The sequence below is a fragment of the Selaginella moellendorffii genome, unplaced genomic scaffold (genome assembly GCF_000143415.4).
Source record: "Selaginella moellendorffii unplaced genomic scaffold, v1.0 SELMOscaffold_29, whole genome shotgun sequence".
In the NCBI taxonomy this organism is placed as follows: Eukaryota; Viridiplantae; Streptophyta; class Lycopodiopsida; order Selaginellales; family Selaginellaceae; genus Selaginella; species Selaginella moellendorffii.
This window is the reverse complement of record NW_003314290.1, coordinates 81652-102663: the sequence shown is the minus strand read 5'-3', so window position 1 is coordinate 102663 and position 21012 is coordinate 81652. Positions and strand designations below refer to the sequence as shown.

At 47.1% G+C, this 21012-nt stretch overlaps 3 protein-coding genes across 5 annotated transcripts; 2 read left to right on the top strand and 1 right to left on the bottom strand.

The window, feature by feature from the left end:
• The first annotated feature begins 94 nt into the window (after positions 1-94).
• On the top strand, positions 95-3939 carry LOC9645508 (probable inactive leucine-rich repeat receptor kinase XIAO). Of its 3 annotated transcripts, XM_024680940.1 has the most exons (5): positions 95-239; positions 323-721; positions 795-1828; positions 1887-3680; positions 3733-3939. In XM_024680940.1, the coding sequence occupies exons 2-4, from the start codon at positions 397-399 to the stop codon at positions 3672-3674; spliced, it is 3147 nt and encodes a 1048-aa protein (XP_024536708.1). In that variant the 5' UTR covers positions 95-239; positions 323-396; the 3' UTR covers positions 3675-3680; positions 3733-3939. The 3 variants fall into 3 exon arrangements, with proteins under 3 accessions (XP_024536708.1, XP_002976019.1, XP_024536706.1); XM_002975973.2 differs by having other exon boundaries at positions 1887-3939; XM_024680938.1 differs by having other exon boundaries at positions 291-721; positions 1887-3939.
• Positions 3744-6135, bottom strand: LOC9645982 (chaperone protein DnaJ). Its single transcript, XM_024680941.1, has 12 exons — positions 5851-6135; positions 5725-5793; positions 5562-5660; positions 5383-5504; positions 5136-5331; positions 4905-5080; positions 4720-4849; positions 4508-4668; positions 4361-4443; positions 4210-4303; positions 3990-4153; positions 3744-3943 (listed from the first exon to the last, which is right to left on the bottom strand). The coding sequence occupies exons 1-11, from the start codon at positions 6094-6096 to the stop codon at positions 4108-4110; spliced, it is 1422 nt and encodes a 473-aa protein (XP_024536709.1). The 5' UTR covers positions 6097-6135; the 3' UTR covers positions 3744-3943; positions 3990-4107.
• A 197-nt stretch (positions 6136-6332) lies between these two features.
• Positions 6333-8572, top strand: LOC9645981 (pentatricopeptide repeat-containing protein At1g80270, mitochondrial). The gene is made up of 4 exons (XM_002975972.2): positions 6333-6418; positions 6479-6574; positions 6633-7188; positions 7250-8572. Exons 2-4 carry the CDS (start codon positions 6525-6527, stop codon positions 8453-8455), a joined length of 1812 nt encoding a protein of 603 aa, XP_002976018.1. The 5' UTR covers positions 6333-6418; positions 6479-6524; the 3' UTR covers positions 8456-8572.
• The last annotated feature ends 12440 nt before the right edge of the window (positions 8573-21012 follow it).

Below are 21012 nucleotides of genomic sequence, written 5' to 3'. Positions count from 1 at the left end.
CGGTCATGGGGCCGCCACGTAGTCACGGCCCGGCCTCCTAGAATGACGTGATGAACGCCCTCAAGGCGAAAGAGAGAGAGAAGAAATATTTCAAGAAAGTGTGGAATGGAGGAAGGATGAAGCTTGAATCCATTCGCGAGGGGTTTTGCGTCGATCGAGACGCTAGCGGCGCGCGCTATCGCCATGAGGAGGCGCGGTGGAATCTGCATGTCGATCGCCGGCACGGAGATTTCCTCCAGGTATGGACGCGATCCTTGCTCCAAAATGTGACATTCTATGATCCTGACCAGCCCCTGCGTTGTTCTTGCCGATCGATCGGCAGTTCTTGCCAGCCGGCATTGGTGATCGGGCGTGGATTTCGATTCTAGCAGCGGTCGGGCACGGGATTATGCGGTGATGCGGGGCTCCAGGGCTCTTCCCGGTGATTCTTTGATCGACTGGCTCGATGGCGTCGCTCCAGCATTCTTTTTGCTCCTGGCGGCGGCGCCTCTCTTTCTTGGAATCGATATCGTGGCGGCACAGAGTAGCGATGGGGGCCTTGACAGCGATCTTTCGGCATTGCTGGATTTCAAGGCGGGCTTGATTGATCCAGGTGACAGGCTCAGCAGCTGGAATCCATCGAATGCCGGCGCTCCATGTCGATGGCGAGGGGTGAGTTGCTTCGCCGGGAGAGTCTGGGAGCTCCATCTTCCACGCATGTATCTCCAAGGATCGATCGCCGGTATGTGGTCTCTTACTCTGTTTTCCCAAATTCTTTTGAGTGATGAGTGCTTTCACTTGTTGCCTATGCACAGACTTGGGGAGGCTGGGATCCTTGGATACGTTGAGCCTTCATTCCAACGCCTTTAATGGGTCTATTCCAGATTCTCTATCCGCTGCTTCCAATCTCCGGGTCATTTATCTCCACAACAATGCCTTTGATGGCCAAATCCCAGCGAGTTTGGCTGCGCTGCAAAAACTCCAGGTTCTCAATCTCGCCAACAACAGGCTAACCGGAGGCATTCCTCGCGAACTCGGGAAACTCACATCATTGAAGACGCTCGATCTGTCCATCAACTTTCTTTCAGCTGGCATTCCGTCAGAGGTATCCAACTGTTCCAGGCTGTTGTATATCAACCTCTCCAAGAACAGGCTTACAGGTTCCATACCACCATCTCTCGGGGAGCTTGGTCTGCTGCGCAAGCTTGCTCTGGGTGGGAACGAGCTGACAGGAATGATTCCATCCTCGCTCGGAAACTGCTCTCAGCTAGTGAGTCTGGATCTGGAGCACAATTTGCTGTCTGGGGCTATACCAGATCCTCTGTACCAGCTTCGTTTGCTCGAGAGACTGTTCCTGAGTACCAACATGCTGATCGGAGGCATCTCGCCTGCACTTGGCAACTTTTCGGTATTATCCCAGCTGTTTTTGCAAGACAACGCGCTTGGGGGTCCTATTCCTGCGTCCGTCGGCGCGCTCAAACAGCTCCAGGTGCTGAACTTGTCTGGAAACGCTTTGACCGGTAACATTCCTCCTCAAATAGCAGGGTGTACTACCCTTCAGGTTCTGGATGTACGGGTTAATGCTCTCAACGGTGAAATTCCCACAGAACTGGGTTCGCTGAGTCAGCTGGCCAATCTTACGCTCTCTTTCAACAATATCAGTGGAAGTATTCCATCGGAGCTGTTAAACTGCCGAAAGCTGCAAATTCTTAGACTGCAAGGCAACAAACTTTCTGGAAAGTTACCGGACTCGTGGAACTCTTTGACAGGGCTTCAGATACTAAATCTGAGAGGGAATAATCTTTCCGGTGAAATTCCAAGCTCTCTTCTCAACATTTTGTCGCTGAAGGTACTGGAAGTCATACTGACGCGAAGTATTCCATCTGACTTTTAATCTCGGTTTGCAGCGTCTGTCACTTTCTTACAACAGTCTCTCGGGAAATGTGCCACTCACCATCGGCAGGCTGCAAGAGCTACAAAGTTTGTCACTCTCGCACAACTCTCTGGAAAAAAGTATACCGCCCGAAATCGGCAACTGCAGCAACTTGGCGGTCTTGGAAGCGAGTTATAACAGGCTTGACGGGCCCCTCCCACCTGAGATAGGATATCTTTCTAAGCTTCAAAGATTGCAACTGCGGGACAACAAGCTCTCAGGAGAGATACCAGAAACGTTAATCGGCTGCAAGAATTTGACGTATTTGCATATTGGAAACAACAGGCTATCGGGAACTATTCCGGTTCTACTCGGTGGTTTAGAACAGATGCAGCAGATCCGTCTAGAAAACAACCATCTTACTGGCGGTATACCGGCAAGTTTCAGTGCTCTGGTAAATCTACAAGCGCTCGACGTCTCCGTCAACAGTCTTACAGGACCAGTTCCATCGTTCCTCGCCAACCTTGAAAATCTAAGGTCGCTGAACGTATCATACAACCATCTCCAGGGCGAGATTCCTCCAGCGTTAAGCAAGAAGTTTGGAGCCAGCTCCTTTCAAGGCAATGCACGTCTGTGTGGAAGACCTCTAGTGGTGCAGTGCTCGCGATCGACAAGAAAGAAACTCAGTGGGAAAGTTTTGATCGCGACAGTGCTGGGCGCCGTCGTGGTTGGCACGGTCTTGGTGGCAGGCGCTTGTTTCCTGCTTTACATACTGCTACTGAGAAAACACAGAGACAAGGACGAGAGAAAAGCAGACCCAGGAACAGGGACGCCTACCGGGAACCTTGTCATGTTCCACGACCCGATTCCCTACGCCAAAGTTGTCGAGGCGACGCGACAGTTCGACGAGGACAGCGTCCTGAGCAGGACGAGATTCGGCATTGTCTTCAAGGCCTGCCTGGAAGACGGCAGCGTCCTCTCGGTGAAGCGCCTCCCGGACGGCTCCATCGACGAGCCGCAGTTCCGGGGCGAGGCGGAGCGGCTGGGGAGCCTCAAGCACAAGAACCTGCTCGTTCTTCGCGGCTACTACTACAGCGCCGACGTGAAGCTGCTCATCTACGACTACATGCCCAACGGGAACCTGGCGGTGCTGCTGCAGCAGGCCAGCAGCCAGGACGGGAGCATTCTCGACTGGCGGATGCGGCACCTGATCGCTCTCAACATCGCGCGCGGCCTCCAGTTCCTCCACCACTCGTGCGACCCGCCAGTGGTGCACGGCGACGTCCGGCCTCACAACGTCCAGTTCGACGCCGACTTCGAGCCCCACATATCCGACTTTGGCGTCGAGAGGCTGGCGGTGACGCCCCCGGCGGACCCTTCGACGTCCTCGTCCTCCACGCCGGCCGGGGGATCCCTGGGCTACGTCTCGCCCGAGGCTGGCGCGACGGGGGTGGCCAGCAAAGAGTCGGACGTTTACGGGTTTGGGATCCTGCTGCTGGAGCTCCTGACGGGGCGGAAGCCCGCGACGTTCTCGGCCGAGGAGGACATTGTCAAGTGGGTGAAGCGGCAGCTGCAAGGGAGGCAGGCGGCGGAGATGTTTGATCCGGGACTGCTGGAGCTCTTCGACCAGGAGTCGTCCGAGTGGGAGGAGTTTTTGCTGGCGGTGAAGGTGGCGCTGCTGTGCACGGCGCCGGATCCCAGCGACCGGCCCTCCATGACCGAGGTGGTGTTCATGCTCGAGGGATGCCGGGGCGGCGGCGGCGGCGGCGGCGGCGCGGAGGTGGCATCGTCGGACCTCACCTCGCCATTGTCGGCTGTGTAGAGGCTGGTAAGAAGCTCTCGCGATCCGTTTGAAAGATGACAAATCTTTCGCTTTACAGTGACAAGTGTGGAGATCAACATTTTTTTCTTATGATCTTCATGATCAAAAAGGTAGTCGTTTTAAATGTGATGCTTACCCACAAAGCTTTCGTTGTAGTTCGGGGGCTTCGATTACGAGACGATTGTTTGATCACCTGGTGGGGGGGCTTTCCCATATCCTTTTATGCAAATAGCTATACAAAGGCACGGAGTGTGCTCTTCTCTTCTTCCCTGTAAGAACTGGTTAGAATGGCGAAAACTGACACGAAAGTTTCACCTGTTTAGATGGCCAGCGATCGGTATTCATTGGAAAAACGTTTTGCTGCTGCTGGGTGTTGATTGACGACTCTGGATATAAAAAGGTAGAAACGATCAAAAAAGGAGGAAAGAATGTGTCATAGGTTCTCGCGTAGCCATCTCAAAGCACCCTGGGCAGCGGACCTGCGGAGAGAAATAAGCCGAGCTTTTTCTTTGCTTTGTTCTCGTTCTTTACTTACCCAATGGCGCTCGTCACCTTGCCCAAAACTCCACCATCTTCTTCTTCGTCTTGTTGGCCTTGGCTTTGGCTCTGTGCATTCTCTCCGTTCACACCTGCACAGGTTTCCAAGCTTCTAAGCCACCGCAAAATAGCTGCTCGGTGTGACTTACGCGCTTTTCCTTTGATTGGACTTCGAGATTTTTGCTGCTTTTGCAGATTTGCCAACTCCTCGATCAGGCTCTTCTCCGATTCACTGCAATGAAAGAGCAACCAACATAAGAAACCATATAGCCAATATCGACAAACGATTCAGTCACCTTAACCGCTTTGGAATCACTATTTTGATTGTAAAGAAGTGATCCCCCCGCGCAGAAGGCCTGCTCAGGCGAGGAACTCCCATCTTTGAAAGCACGAGAACGTCACCTGGTTGTGTTCCAGGAGGTATTTGCAAGTCCATGGTCCCGCCTACAGTTTGTACCTATAAGCCCATCTTTTGACATCGATCCGACTGATATCATCACGACAGTACCTTGATAGCAGTTCCCAAAATTGCGTCCGTGTAGTTAATCGAAACGGTCGAGTACAAATTCACCCCATCTCTCTGAATGCCAGGAACTTCCTTGACACTTAGATACAAATAGAGATCTCCCGGTGGTCCACTGCGAAACCGAAGACAAATTAGAAAAAAAACGCGTCTGATAGGCAACAACATACCCTCTCAGCCCAGCATCGCCTTCTCCGCGAACTCTCAAAGTGCTGCCATTGTCTACACCAGCCGGTATAGTCACCTTCAAACTTTTTTTCAATCGTACTCGTCCCTCACCACCGCATTTGCGGCAGTAATCTGCAATAACTTCCCCCTCTCCTCCGCAGGACGTGCACGTAGACACCTGAAAGATGGCTGTGTGAAAATCCCGAAGGACGTATAGAAACGGATACTCGAACCTGAGAAAACATGCCGAAAGGAGTTTCTTGAGTACGCATTACTTGGCCTCTCCCTCCGCACGTAGGACACACCCTTCGACTCGTGCTCGAGACGGCACCAGAGCCGCCACAAGCTCGACAGGATTCCAAGTGTGACGCCTCAAACTCCCTCTCTGCGCCGAAAATGGCCTCGGAGAACTCCAAAGTCATGTCGTAACTAGAAAACCAGACGAGGTCAATCAACTTACAAGACTCCTCACAAGCTTACCGAACGTCCTCACCCTGCACGGCAGTGCTTCTCCGCCTTGTTCCAGTTCCCATGCCTCCAAAGTTTCCCATGCCACCCATTCCAGCTCCAAAAAACGACTCCAGCAAGTCGAAGGGATTGCTCTGTAAACAAGAAAGAGATCAAACAAGAGAAAGGAGGGAGAGAAACAAATCCCATACCGCATAAGCGCCAGCAGTAGATCCCATTCCAGGAGAGCCCTTGACTCCAGCCTCCCCGAATTGATCATACAAGCGCCTTTTATCATCATCGGATAACACCTACGTGAAAAATTCTACCACTCTTACTTTTTTTCTTTTTCGGATGAGGATGAGACGCATTTACCTCGTAAGCCGAGCTGATCTCCTTGAATTTCTCTTCTGCGCCTTTCTCCTTGTTGATATCTGGATGGAACTGCGGCAGATCATTGCCTCCAATCACAAAAATGCGGGACAGAACGAGCTGGCCTACCTTGCGAGCCAGCTTCCTATACGCGCTCTTGATTTCCTGCTTGCTCGCCCCCCTTTGGACGCCAAGAACTCCGTAGTAATCCCCCGCCGCACAGATCCGAAATCTCTTCCTCTGCCGCTGCTGCTGGAGACGAACTCTGCCACTCCACGTCGATTTGGCGCCGCAGAAGCTCACCGAGGCCGTCTTGTCCCATCGATGGAGCGGTGAATTGCAGGGCAGCGCTCCAGCCACCGGCGCCATGGCCATTCTCGAGCACAATCCTCACGACGCCATAGCTCGGCTTTGCAAAACCCTAGAAGGATATTCCATTACTGTTCAAGCGCATATGCTTTATTTGAACAGGTCCGGCGTTCGAATCCCCACAGCTGCCGGGAAAAAATATCTGGAGCAGCCTGTGCCACGTGACGTCTTGTGAGTGGGCCATTGGCAAGGTAGATCCAACCGCAGGTTCTAACGGTCTGATGCGTCCAAGGGTATAGGGCTTAGGGTTTTAGGGTCTGCATTTTCTTCGTCCAGTTTCGTCTATGCCGCGAGCGCCAGCGGCGTCGTCGTCCTCGTCCTAGAACTGGTAAGCGCTTTTGCTAGATTCGCCCTGTTTCGCCGTTTGATCGAGTGCGCGGTGCTGCAGCGAGTGATCGCCGCCGCTGTGGTGTGTTTTCTCGCTCACGCGCGCAATGTGGAAGGTCCGGAGAGCAGCGGCGTGTTCCTCATCGCTTCGCAAATGGTATTTCGAGCTTTTCTTGCTTGGTTTCGATTGTCTCGCTTGCTTTCTCGCGCTCCAGGTGCTTTACAGAGAAGAATGTGCCTCGGTGCTCACCGGGACTAGGGAGCTCGGATTCAAGAGCGGCATTTGCGAGACGGTGCTTCTCTCGAGCGCTGCTGCCTGGTGACGCGACCAGCTACGTGAAAACCAGCCGGGGTCTCTCTTTCTCGTATCGGGGCTTCGCCACCAGGCACGACAGCGCCTCCGACCTGTCCGAGAGCGACGAGTTTGAAGAGCCCGAATCGAGCAGCAGCCTAAAAGAGATCGAGGACGAGCCAGAGGAGACCAAGGAGGATGAAGACGAGGAAGAGGAGGAACACGAGGACGTGAACTCGCACGAGCCGGTTACCGTGAAGTCTGTGGAGAAATCGAAGTCTGAGAGGCGGCTTACGCTGGCTCACAGTGACAAGCTGGAGCAAGAGCTTCTCGCGAGGATCTTTGCTTGCAAGAAGGACGAGAGTATGTCCTCGGTGCTGGACAAGTGGAAGGAGGAAGGGAAAGATCTCACCGTGAGCATGATCGTGACGGTAATCAACAGGCTGAAGAACTCTAACCGGATGGCTCATGCCTTGGAGGTAAGAAAGAAAAGTTTCGGTTTCGTTCTTCTGTTTTTTAACTTCTCTTCTACTTTGCTAGATGATCGAGTGGGTCGTGGATGAGCCCGATTACAAAGACTTCAAGTTGGCGAGATCCTTCCAGCTCGAGATAACTGCGAGGTCCAAGGGGATCGCGGCCGCTGAGAAGCTGTTTGAGGAGCTCTCGGCCGAGGAGAAGACCCGGCCCGTGTACAACGCTCTCCTCACTCGCTACGTCTTTCTCCACAATGTGAAGAAGGCCGAGGGGCTGTTCGAGGAGATGGACAAGGCCGGCTTCCTGTCCCAGAGCCCCTTCGCGCTCAACCTCATGATGAAGCTCTACAAGCACAAGGGCGACAACGCAAAGTTCCAGGAGATGCTGGAGAAGGCCAAGGACGTGGCGGTGGAGCCGAACATCTTCACGTACAACGTGATGCTGGACCTCAAGGCCAAGGCCGGGGACGTCGAAGGCATGGAGAAGATCTTCGAGGAGATGAAGCTCAATCCAAACGCCAAGCCGGACGGGACCTCCTACTTCACGCTCTGCAAAGGCTACCTCAAGGCCGGGCTCACCGACAAGGCGGAGGTGAGCCTCCTGCGGATGGAAGTCGGGCCCTTCCGGAGGACGAAGGCGACGTTCGAGTACATGATGCTGGCTTACGGTCAGCTGGGACTGATCTCGGACGTGGAGCGGATGTGGCAGAAGTGCAAGATGGTTCCAGGCGATGGATTCAACAGCTTTCTGGCGTTCCAGCGGGCGATGGCGCTGGCAGGGGAGGTGCAGAGGGTGGATTCGATGTTCAAGCATATGGACAAGTGGAAGCGGAGCAAAACGGTGGACTTGAAGCGGCACAACAACCTGCTGCTGGCGTACTACAAGAAGGGGATGAAGTGCGAGATCAAGGAGCTGGAGAAGAAGATGAACGAGATGGATCTGAGGGTGACGCTGGTGGACTGGGAGAAGGAGCCGATCAAGATGAGCAAGGCGGCCAAGGCGGTGGTGAGGAAGGACAAGGAGAAGGAGATGGCGGCGAGGAAGGGGCTGGAGGAGGCGGTGGAGAAGGCGGACGTGAAGGCGGCGGAGAGCGCGTTTGAGAAGTGCAAGGCGGGCAACATGGCCAAGGTTGGGGTGTGGAACAAGCTGCTCAAGGCATACGTGAATGCGCAGGTACCCGCCTATGGATTCTTGCAAAGGATGAAGGCGGAGGGAGTGGAGGCGAACGAGGAGACGCACAGTCTGCTCAAGAAGTTGCAAGTTGAGGCTTGACAATCTTTTAGCTCTTTTATCAACTTAGCAAAAAAGACCATTGTACGGTTAAGAATTTAGTTTATAGGGATATTCCTTGACCTAATGGAATAAAAGGTTAGGGAACATCTTTACGCACAAAAGGGTATAAAGATATACCTTTTATATTTTTATAAAGGGTATATATTTATATCTTTATACCATACATTGATATATGAGTTGAAGAGTCAAATAAATCATCAGCTCACATTTTTTATAAGAAGGTTAGGCAACAAAAGTAGTGGTGGATGACACAACATTTGTTTTAAGTGTGATGGTGACCATTGGCTCAAGATTGTTTAATCAACCAACAATGTCCAGCTATGATCATGCTACATATGTTAAAGAAGGTATTGTGGAGTTGACTAAGATAACAAGAGATTCTATAAAGGGATTTTTAAGAGAAAAAAAAGAAAAAAATGAGCTGAGCTTCAAAACTTAATAAGGATGCAAATATTAAGAAGCCAGGGTTTGTAGTTGAGGATGTTGTGGAGATCTTAGTAGCGGATTTTTTTTAGGCAATAACACAACTTTGCAATGGAGATTCTTGAGAGGGATTATAGAAGAGAATCTTATTGATGTGTTAAGGGGAATCTACCTATTTGTGAGGAACTAGATTGGGGTAAGTGTGGTTTAATGTGGTGCATTACAGCGAGGTAGTAGAGCTCCATGCATTATTACATGATAAAGGAGGATGCTGACAGGGAATCCTTGAATGGGAGAATTATGAACAAGTTTCAAGTCATGTTCACTACAGGAAAAACTTATAATGTGGAGATAGAAAATAGTGGAAGGGAACCTAATGGGGGAATGTGAATGATTGCTAATGGAGGCTATATAATGATGAAAAAGCCTCATATTTAGGAGATTTCAGAAGGGAATTCTATAATATGGTGGCTAGTGAGGAATTCTAAAAGAGAGTCCTACTAAGATGGCAAATAAGGGATTCAGCACTAATGTTGTTGCAATCAGGTCTTCAAGGCACTTGTGAGGGAGATCTGCAATATGTGGCCAAGTCTAAAATAGTGACTATCAAGACAGTATCAGATCAAGTTAGAGACTGATATGACTAGCAAGGTTCCTCTTGTTGCAAGAAAATTGAAAGTGTGCAATCAGAAGGGAATCCACTTGTTTTCAAGTTTGTGCAGTTGCCCTCAAACTAGGATGCAAATTTAACTTGCATCCTCACAACTTGTGACATAACCCCACTGCGCCTGCAATAAAACTGCATGAGGTAGGTAGGGCAGTGGTGGAGCTAGAGTGCATTCTAAGATCCTGAGAATCTTGGAGCTGGAAAATAAAAGTGGGAAGTAATAAAGAGTATGGGTTAGGCTCCCCTTGGGGATTTTGTGAGTGTGAATTAGAATAAGGATTGTTTAATGCATTTTGAGTGTGGTTTAGATTAGAGTGTGCTTGTGCATATGGATATGGGTTTTTTTCTTTGATTAGCAAGTGTTTTTCCATCAGTGTCCAAAATAACTTGGAGTGAGTGGGAGATCTTGTGTTGGCATTTGTAGTGTGCTGAGAGATTAGGTCACAGGTACATATTTGTTTTGCCTCATGAAGCTCCCACTAGCAAGTAGAGAGCAACTAAGTTGCATCAGCAAGGATAAAAAAAGCATAATTATGCTGACATTTTAAATATTTCATGCCATCTAGCTTGAGTGATAAGTTTGTTCAATGTACCTTCTAGGATGGTATATGCCATCTAAACTGGTACAACAGACATGACATAAAGGGATTAAATCTGCGAGGTGGGGGAGGCTAGCATGCTGGCAAGGACGTGGAGAACCAGCCTAAACAATGTTGTGGAAGATCAAATTCAGGATGGTTGCAGATCTCCAGAATGGGTAAATACATGCGGTAATGCAATCGAGAGGAGATCCAGAAGGATCAGGAGTAGATACCATGTACCACTAACAGGCTGTGAGATCCTCTCCAGAGGACACTCCATGATTTAAGTCCTAGGAATCACTAGTAAATGCCTTTAAACACAAGATTCTCTAGAGGGGATGGGATGGAGGCTTGGCTTCTACCTTCTTCACCTCTTCTCCTTGCCTTTTATACCTGGTTTATAATGTAGCCTTGAGCTTGTGTGAGAGCATCCCATGGGTTGCCAATAGTAACACACTGGCCCTGCAAACACTGCATTTGCTGCTCTTGTTTGTTACACGTTTTCTAACCATGTTCTTTTCTGTTAGGGCTCTTGAGCGGAGTGACACGATGCTGAAGAGAGATGCTGGGAGACAAACTGATATGGAGAAGGATTGGGCATTGGCAGAGGATCTGAAAATGCTCAATATTCATGGATTTAAGCATTGCCATGGAGGTTCTTCATGGAAATATTAAACATTTTTTTAGGGTTTTCTTATTTTGTTACTGACAATGACCGCATTTGAACGTTTTCATGTTTGCTCAATCAGTATATCCTGCCACTCTACACGTGGAGAGTGGCTGGACGGAAAGATCTCTCACAGGCCTGCAAATGCCTGTGAGGGGGAATTTGTGGGAGCTGGTGCATTGGGAGCCTACCAAACAGGCGGCCCAAGAGCAGTGAAGTAGAGGATCTTGGGCGAGAGCTTGGAGGAAGTTGCCCTTGGGGATTCCTGGCCTAGTCTATAGGGATGTGGATGGTACAGGCAATAGCTGCTAGCTTTACTAGCAATATGAAACTAGAAAACATTAAATTAACTGCTATATGAATCGCTCAGATTTCTCGCAATGGCGTCAAAAACATCATCTACCACAGCAGCCATATCATGGTTGATGTTCTTCACGCAATAGCCATGGATGGTTTCTCGGCCCTTCAGAGGCTTTCACCACTTCGGCTGGCTGTTCCTAGAGTCACTATATATGAATGGTTGATCTACTCAGAAGAGCCAGATGGTATTGTGAAGCACACCTAGAGAGCCTTCTTCCAAAACTTGGATATCTTACTTGGTTACACGTAAATTACAAAGCATGTCAAACGTTTGTGACAAACATAAACCTCAGCTGAAATGGTTGACAAGATCAACTTAGTATTGCTAAATTCAATATTTTATAGTTCACTTTATATTTGAAAAGTTGTTTTAACTCTTAAATATACAGCTATGTAACAATTAACATAAAGGTACTATACATGTGAATTTTATTTTTTATAATTTTTATAATTTTTTAATTCATCTGCGATTGTTATTTTGTATTTTATAAAGTAAATAAAATAATTTAATTCAGCAGTTTTAATGATATTTTAAATTTAAAATATTTCTACTAAATTCATCACCAAAACAATATGCAACAATGCTTTGTTTGGTGTTATTCCTATTTATCATTATGTAATGATGAATTGATCACTACATAATCTGAGTTTATAATGTGTATTGAAAGCAGATTTAACACATGAAGTATATAACTATAAACATGTTTGTAAACACAAGATCGATCTCATTGCATAATAAATTATAATATATTAGAAAGTGTTTAGGAAATTTTATGATTTAAATCTAAATGAATAACAACAGTTAGATAGTAGAATATCCCAGAATATTTATGCATATTTTACGCATATTCATTACCCCTAGAAAGCATAATTTTGTTTAGTATAGCTTTGTTGTTGTTTGTTATGTTAGAAAGTGAATTAATAAAAAGATAAATAATTATAAGTGATTTTAAAATATATATATATATATGATAAAAGTATTATTAAAAATATTTTATAACATTCTGAAAATATATAGTACAATTAATGAAGAGATTATATATATAGATAGATAGATAGAACATATTTTATATCTCTTTTCCGACTTCCTTCAATTCTTGAGTTGACTAGCGTGGACTCCTGCTAATATAATTTCTCCAGCCCATCTCCATCCACCCAGGGTGTCTGTACCCGACTAATGCCAGTTGTGTGGAAATTTGTAATGGCTTTTCACTTCAACTTACAAGAGGGTTACAAGTAAGCTGCAGAGCGAGTCCAACGTCTGTGATGTGGCAGGAAAGCTGGTTAATCGTTTGTCACTGAAATTTGCTATCAAACTTCGCTAAACATAGTGATTATGGCAACGAGAAGTGCCATGTAGCCAACCACGATAAACCTGGAAGAACAATATCGTGTCCATGGACAGGTTGACCAGACCAGTGGGTACGTTTGCCTGTACCAAACAGTGAGAGAAGTGTATGAATGCCTTGCTGCTCATGGCCACAAGGAACGGTTTGAGATGCATTAGTTCGTTTCTCTACGATTGAGTCTCACAAGAACAAAAGTTAATAGCGACTTTACGACGGAGCCCCACAAGAAGCCAAAGCTCTGTAAGGACGTCTTCTTTCCGGACAGGATGAGTATGGAAGGATTGGCGTCCAGCCCTCGCCAAACATCCAGGGTGAAGACCAGAGATCTGGCGGACGCCACCGTGCAAGCCAGCCGCGAGTTTTGGAAGCTGGGCAGCAAAGTCGTGGAGGGATTGGCGCAGGCGGTGATGAAAACCGCAGACAAACTCTCAGGCCCGGTTGCCATCGTTGCCGTGGGAGCTGAGGTTGTGAGGTTGGATGTTGCGGGGCTGTTCCAGTTCACGGCGCTGCACAACTTGAATCTAGCAGTAGTGAATATCTTGCCGCTGCTGGCGCTAGACGGAGGCTATCTGTTTGATCGCGCTCAAGGCTGCCCGACAAGACAGAATCGGAGATCATGTCGTCGGGACCTCACACTGGGGATTGTTCTTATGGTCTGGCAGACACCTCGTCCACTTGTGAGTTCTGCTTTCTAACGAAGTCGATATATATATGTATATAAATATATTAATAAGTAGTTTCTTTAAGTAAAGAGATCAACCATGCAGGTACTGGCACAAGTTTGCGCTCTACTCCACAGTCAGTGACGAAAGCTGCTGAAGATCACCTTGCTGCCATGGCTGTTGGGTGACGAACGCTCTCGTAGATGATGTTTACCATGATATAGTAGTTAAGTTTGCTAATCGTCTTTGGACCTCCCCACGAGCTCCTCAGTGAGGATCTCAGCTCCTTGTCCGATGAAATTTTTTCATGGTGGAAAATTTTGAGAACCTTGAGCTGCGCTCTCTTCTCCGTCATGGCACGGCTCACCGGACAACCTCCACGGACACCTTCCCTGTGCCATAAAATTCCCCAAGTTGTTTGTAACAGTCGTCCTTATGATCGTAAAAGAGGTGTACTGGTCCATCCTCCCGAGATGGAAGCCCGCAAGTTGCTCTGTCCACTTTTCTTCTTCTACCACCAAACCATGTTGCAAGACGGCCAAGAAGATCCGCTTGCTCGGCAGCCGGAGGAAAGGATCCACTCGTCTTCTCAACTCCATCACGATCGTCCTCCCCACTTAAAAACAATGGCACTTCTTCCTGCACAGCTATGACAACGTCGAGATTCCCCTGTTCGTTGTGTCGGGAAGGAACTGGTGCTTGATCATGGTTCGCTACTTCTTCCACAGCGGAAGCTGGAGCTTGATCACGCACAGCTATGACAACGTCCAGCTCGTTGATTCTGGAAGAAGCTGCTTCCTCCACAGCTGTTCCCTTCAAGCTCGACTCAGTAACCTCCAGATCTGCCACTTCTTTGATCATTTCTGAGTCACTACTTGTCACGGGCTTTTCATCCTGCTCCTCCCAGTTTTCCAGAGCATTCCCCGTGTTGCCAGCCGAGTCTTCTTTCTCGAGAAGCTTGAAATGGATGTCGAGGGAGCGAGCACACCAATCCATCCATTGCCTCCTACGAGCGAGTGTTTCTTCTAAACCAGCGATAAACTCAGCTCCGAGTACATCACCACCATTCTTGCTAGCGGGCTGAATCTCATGCCCAGGCTTGAATTTCGTGGCATCTGCAAAACAATTGAATGGTTACTGAATCAAATTCAGAATCAAGTTACCTTCTTTGATAGTAGAGGCATGACTAGAAAAGCTGTTACAGTCATGTCTCATTCCTTTGAGATCTCCATCTCTCCAATCTTGCTTGTCCGGCTCGATCCACTCCCACAATGACGCAGGAACATGCTCGAAATCAAGCACCATCTTGGTTTCGCTATTAATCGCACCTGCAGAACAATCGTAGCTAAGCTTTCTATCATGGAAAACTTTAGATCGTCTTACCTTTGTAATAATTCTCGAGCTCAGCGGTGTAGCCGTTGAAGAAGTCAATATGAGACTCCCTTCTCCTTCTCATCTTATCCTCGTCCATGATCGCAGGCTCGTGAACAAGCCAAGAAAAGTCTGATCTCCAAGCCTGGATCGAGTTTTCCTTGAGCTGCGCGTCGTAGTAGTCGATGTGATAAGCGTGGTACTTCACTCTCTTGCGGAGTCGAGACACTTCCATAGCAGATTCCCAGTCAAGATGGTCTCTCTTTTGGCGGCGTGGAAGGCCGAGGATTTGGCTGCGAGGAACTTGGTCACTCTCCACCATCTCGACTTCCAGAGGCTGAGATTTCCTCTCCTTTGCATCTGAAAGAACCACCATCCTATTGTCACTATCAAGATTCTTGGGAGTCCTGACAAGTTGATCCCCCTCAATCTGGTCACCTGTAAACGAATGACGTGTGAGTTCTACATATCCCTGCAGAGAGTGATCATACCTTCGATAAAGATGATGCATTCTTCACTTGTCTTCTCAACTTCCTCCACAGCTGTTGCCTTCAAGCTAATCTCAGCAACGCCCAGATCTGCCAATGAGTCTCTGTGTGAACTTGTCACAAGCGTTTCTTCTTCTTCATGATCCGACTCATCCTGCTCCTCGCACTTTTCCAGGGCATTATTTGTGTTGCCAGAGTCTCCTTCCTCAAGAAGCTTGAAATGGATGTTGAGGGAGCGAGCGCACCGATCAATCCATTGCCTCCGACGAGCGAGTTTTTCTTCTAAACCGGCGACAAACTCAGCTCCCAGCACGTCATCACCAATCTTGCTGGCGGCCTGAATCTCGTGGCCATGCTTAAATCTCATGGCATCTGCAAAACAATTGAATGGTTACTGAGTCAAATTCAAAATCACATTACCTTGTTCGATAGTAGAAGCCTGACCAAGAAAGCTTTTACTTCCCTTGAGATCTCCATCGCTCCCATCTTGATTATCCGCCTTGCACTCCCACAATGACGCAGGAACATGTTTGAAATCAAGCTCCATACAAGCCAAAGACATGTGCTCCACCATCTTGGTTTCTCTGTTAATCGCACCTGCAAAAACATTCGTAGATAAGCTTTTTATCATCGAAGAATTTAGATCCTCGAACCTTTGTCCCTCATTTTCTGGAGATCTCTGTCACTCCAGTCTTGAATATTTGCCTTGATCCATTCAGAAGGAGCGTGCTTGCACTCAAGCTTCATGCAGTTAGTCGCACCTGCAAAACAATCGTAGATAAGCTTTCTGTCATCGAAGAATTTTGGATACTCAAACCTTTGTTGTTGTCGAGTATATCGCTGTAGGAGTCAATATCCCTTCTCCTTCTCATTTCATCTTCATCCGCGATCTCATGCTCGTGAACAGACGCGTGGTACATCGCTCTCTTGTGGACTTCGATAGCCCGTTCAAATCCCCGCGGTGGAAGGCCGACGATTTGGCTGCAAGGAACTTGGCCACTCTCCACCATCTCGACTTCCAGAGGCTGAGAGTTCCTCTCCTCTGCATCGTCCCTGTATGAAAGGCCCACCATACTATCGAGATTCCTGGGAGTCCTGACAAGTTGATCCCCCTCGATCTGTTCACCTGTAAACGAATGACATTAGTTTCTAATGACCCCTTGCATTGATCATACCTTCGATAAAGATGATGCATTCAGCTCCACTTGTCTTCCCACTTCCATTATGATCCTTCTTCAAGCTCAACTCAGTAACGTCTAGATCTGTCACGAGCTTTTCTTCTTCTTCATGATCCGACTCATCCTGCTTCTCGCACTTTTCCAGAGCACTATTTGTGTTGCCAGAGTCTCCTTCCTCAAGAAGCTTGAAATGGATGTTGAGGGAGCGAGCGCACCGATCAATCCATTGCCTCCGACGAGCGAGTGTTTCTTCTAAACCAGCGATAAACTCAGCTCCGAGTACGTCACCACCAATCTTGCTAGCGGCCTGAACCTCATGGCCATGCTTGACTCTCATGGCATCTGCAAAACAATTGAATGTTTACTGAATCAAACTCATTCAACTCAGAATAAAATGACCTTGTTCGAAAGTAGAAGCCTGACCAAAGAAGCTGTTTACATCCACCTCGCGCTCAACCTCGGCAACACCAGATACATGTCCGATCCTCTCGTCCTCCTCGCGCACAAGCAAGATGACGGCTCCCTGGTCTGTGCCCGTGTTTACGGGCATAATCGCACGGGATTTGCGGCCGTGGCTCCACAAAAGACCCCACCACAGTGCCATACCCAAGACAAGTAGTCCGATGATCAAAATCGTTGTCTCCACGCTTACCATAGCGGCGCCCACCATTCTTACTTCCATCAGCCCTTATTTTTTAGTTAGCCCTATTTCGTTTAACATTTTTTATGTGATATTTTTAGATCCTTTCTTGATATTAGGTCATCTGGTTCACAAAAAGGTGGCGGCAAGTTGAAACTAACTAATGGTTGGAAAGAGCGGGCGACCCTAGCATCTTCAATGTGGCAAGTGCCTTTTTGAAGCATGCTTTGAGACTGGCAGAGGGTGGGAGTTTTAATCCACATGGAGTAGCAAGATTGAACCATGTGTCTATTCTTTTTCTTCTCACTGCTCTTGAGCTTGTCTGGCTCGCCAATTAGGGGCCTTCTTGCAGTTGGATTGCTACCGACCAGCTCACAATAGCAAGGGAGTTGCCATGCACAGATTCTTTCCTATTTTGAACTTCTTTGCCATGGCTTCTTCTTTCTTTCTATTCCCACGTAAAACCAAGAACCCTAACCCTTAGGTAGAAGAATATGCTTAAGGAGTACCATAGAATACTTTTAGAATATTCCTATAGTTTCTCATGTTAGTTAGGTTAACTACAATAAACCTGGAAGGTGCTCTAATAAATTTGTTTGCGCCATCCAGCAACAAGACAAGCTTCATCAGAGGCTTAATCTGATCACCTAAATCACCATGAGTCTGGCATCATCAAGGTCAGTTGCTACATTGTGCATTTGTTTAGCTGCTATTCACCATTTATTTTCTAGCTTGGACATTAGGAGTATGTCAAAGGAGGAGATTGCTGGTCCCTCTCACAATCTCTTTAGCATTGATGAAGTTCCCAGTGCTAAGAAGCAGAAATGGCATGTGTTTAGCATCATGAATCTTCTCTTGTTTCCACCCAGCCTGTACCGATCAGGATGTTCTACTGATCAATCAGCCATTTTTCACCTTTGTTTCGAACTCCCCTTTGGCTGACAAGGTGAGACAAGGTTTCACTTCTTATTTTGACGCTTGCTTTCTTGTTTGCTCATGATTTCAGGTGATGGACATGATCATGAATCCACAAACATTAACACATGCTATCACCAAGATGCTGGTATTACACAGAATAAGTTTATTCTTAAGTTTTGTGGCAGTGTTTCCAAATTCAGGAGAAATGAGATGGCACTCAAGTTGTGGCACCAAACCTTTTTGACTGGATGCTGGCATCTAACCAGACCTTCTCCAGACTTTACCGAGATGCTGAAGAGGAAGTAGAAGGCGTCCATGAAGAGGAAGACGTGGAAGAGGAAGAGGAGCCGTTCAACCTACTGTCTGGTAAAGTGAACCAAGACTTGGACATCGCAGGCTTGTTTGTGGATCAAGTTGATATGGTATTCCAATATCTTCATTTGCAAACGTCATACAATACATTTCAGCAGTCTGCAGAAGAAGCTCAAAGACGAACAAGCAGAAAATGAAGCGCAAGAACAATTATATGAAGAAGCAGAAAATGAAGAAGGCATTGAATCTGATGCCTATTCCAGTACCCCGGAACTCTCTAGGAATGACTTCTCCATAAATGTATGGATCACGAAGCTCGTTGTGGAAGGGACTTTGCTTGCTTTGGGTTTTGGTATTTCTCTTTAGCCTTTAAGTGAGGAGTATGCATGTAGGGAAGATCTGAGCAACATCAGCAAAGATTGTGTAGAACCCATTCACGTCATGCAGTGGTCTGGTGACCACTGGAAATATGGGGTGCTTGACGTTTTTGGCTCTGTTTTTGTGGAAAACGGGACAACCTCTGACGCTGCCATGGTTTGCAACTGAACAAGATCACTCTGGTGAGCGTCATTGATGCTTGCACGTGGATGCAATCCATCTCCCTGGGCCAGATCGTCCACGAGATGGTCGCTGGCAGGGATTGGAGTCAGACAATGCCGTGGCGAATGCACTCGTCAACCTGTATGGAAAGTGTGTGAAGTTCCGAGCTGTGGGGCATGCTCTGGAAGAGATCGCAACGAGAGACAAGATCTCTTGAATGACTTTGCTAGCAGTGTATGCACACACGGCCATGGCAGGAGAATGGACTATGAAGGCCTCAAGCTCGACAGCTTCACCTTCGTCAACCTCCTTGAGTGGTAGCGGCCTTCTCCACCAAGGACGAAGCCCGGGCTAGCTCGAAAGCTCTAGCCCTCATCAAGGAGATCAACGGCCGTGGGATAGAGTTCGACCCGGTGCTCCAGACCACATTGGTGGACATGTATGGCAAGTGCAACAATCCAGACCGAGCCTTCGATTGGTGCGAGACATGACAGTGTGGAACGCGCTCTACGTTCCTCGTGACGAAGGCAAGGAGACGCTGGACCTGTTCGCAAGGATGAACTTGCAAGGTGTGTTAACGTTCCTCTCGATTCTGGTGAAGTGGTGTTGATTTTTTTGTTAATTCCGGCTATAAACCTGTTTATAGCTTACACTAGATAACTTAAAATGAGGAAAACTTTCTTCCCATCAGGCTGAGCCAGTGACAACCACTTTGGCGATGTTGTCAACGCGTTCCTTTCATTCTGCCAGTGCAGTATTATCGTCCAATTAGCCACCCGGGACTCAACTATGATCTTCAGAAGTGCCTCATAGAACCTCCTGTGATCCAGTTGTGCCGCACCACCGCTGGCCGAGATGTCTTTGCTGACATACAACACAGATATTATAATATTTCGATATACCTGATTGTTGGGTGACCATGTAGTACCCTTGGTCGGGATAACAAACGTTTCTGTCGGAACTACACTTCCTCTGCACCCATTCTGGAACTTCTCCCCGAGCTTGATCTTGGAAAAGAGCGATTTGAAGCGTTCCCGATTTCGTCCCAAAGCCCCCCATCTCCTACGCTCGAGTACAGGGAAAGCTACGCAACTTTAAAAACTGGTGAATAGAAGAGGCATGGATCATCTCCGTGTACAACTTAAGGGTTTATTTATCATATATATTCTTAGAATCATTATTTTCGTTGAATAAAGTAAGGAAAATTTTAAATAAATGTACCAAATTATCATAAAGAGGAATAAAAAGAACTAGCAATAGTAACAAAGAATCTTCACAATTTTTATAATTTATGTAAAAATTAAGATTCCTAGGCAACTTCTGCAACTTTTTAATTGGAGCAATTTAATATCCATTTATATAAAACCAAATGGTGCCACCTAAGCAAAACCATTTGGCCACTAAATGCAAAGCAGGACTCCCAGGCTGACAAAAAAGATATTATTGACCCAACCCTGATGTCCAAAAATGATTAAATTCAAAATGGCACTAGTTTTTTAAAAGTGTCCTAAACGCTATTCAGACCGAATGGTCACCTATTGGGCAACACTGAAAAGCATCATTTAATACCAAATGGTGTTTTTGGGTTGTAATTGGGAGCAAGCAATTTGAAAACCATTTATAGGCACAATCACTAAGTTATTGTTTTTGTGATGGAATGCACAAAGTCATAGAAGGCCATATTTAGTGTTAATTTGGCATTAGCCATTGCCACATTTTTATCATTCAAGCGTGTTGTAAGTGATTACATTGTTTATAAATCTTAAAAAGCTGAATTTGCTTGTGGTGATCTCCATATTTTTGCAGAAGAGAGCTTTATAAATCTTAGTCTTATTATTTCATGGCCAACTTTGGAGAGACTTGAGTACTCAAGCTTGAATAACTCATTTAATGAAATTACATGATCTAGTTAGAATTTAATAACATGTCCTCCAAAAGTATAATGACAATGAGGATGCGGATTTAGAATGTTCATATGGTAAATGTTCTTCTGAATAAGGGATTTCTAGAAAATAGACTCCACAAACATCATGATCATGCAAAATGAGCAACATTTCATGTTTAAGGAATTCTTATTAATGATGATTAATAATATACATCTTTAAACCCTTTACTATATATTTAAAGTATATGTTCTAAATATACTGCTGTAAAACTGACAAACACACCGCAGTCATTTTGTTCCAAGTCACAGTACACCTTCCCTATAAGATCACGTGTTGACGATTGTGTTGCCAAGGATCACATCAAGGAGCCCTCGTGGGTCGATGCGATCACCTCCAAGCTCATGACTCAGGGGACAGAGGATGCTCGGTGCCACCACAGTCTTCATCCCTTGAATCTTCCTGAGTGCCACCTCCTGGAATCCGACCACAACATG

Coding starts and splice junctions, on each gene's coding strand:
- LOC9645981 (XM_002975972.2), top strand. CDS start 6,525: ATGTGGAAGGTCCGGAGAGCAGCGGCGTGTTCCTCATCGCTTCGCAAA. Junction 6,575..6,632: donor TCCTCATCGCTTCGCAAATG/GTATTTCGAGCT, acceptor CTCGCGCTCCAG/GTGCTTTACAGAGAAGAATG. Junction 7,189..7,249: donor GGATGGCTCATGCCTTGGAG/GTAAGAAAGAAA, acceptor CTACTTTGCTAG/ATGATCGAGTGGGTCGTGGA.
- LOC9645508 (XM_024680940.1), top strand. CDS start 397: ATGCGGGGCTCCAGGGCTCTTCCCGGTGATTCTTTGATCGACTGGCTC. Junction 722..794: donor TCTCCAAGGATCGATCGCCG/GTATGTGGTCTC, acceptor GCCTATGCACAG/ACTTGGGGAGGCTGGGATCC. Junction 1,829..1,886: donor TCAACATTTTGTCGCTGAAG/GTACTGGAAGTC, acceptor CTCGGTTTGCAG/CGTCTGTCACTTTCTTACAA.
- LOC9645982 (XM_024680941.1), bottom strand. CDS start 6,096: ATGGCCATGGCGCCGGTGGCTGGAGCGCTGCCCTGCAATTCACCGCTC. Junction 5,661..5,724: donor AGATCAGCTCGGCTTACGAG/GTAAATGCGTCT, acceptor TTTTTCACGTAG/GTGTTATCCGATGATGATAA. Junction 4,850..4,904: donor GGCGATGCTGGGCTGAGAGG/GTATGTTGTTGC, acceptor TCGGTTTCGCAG/TGGACCACCGGGAGATCTCT.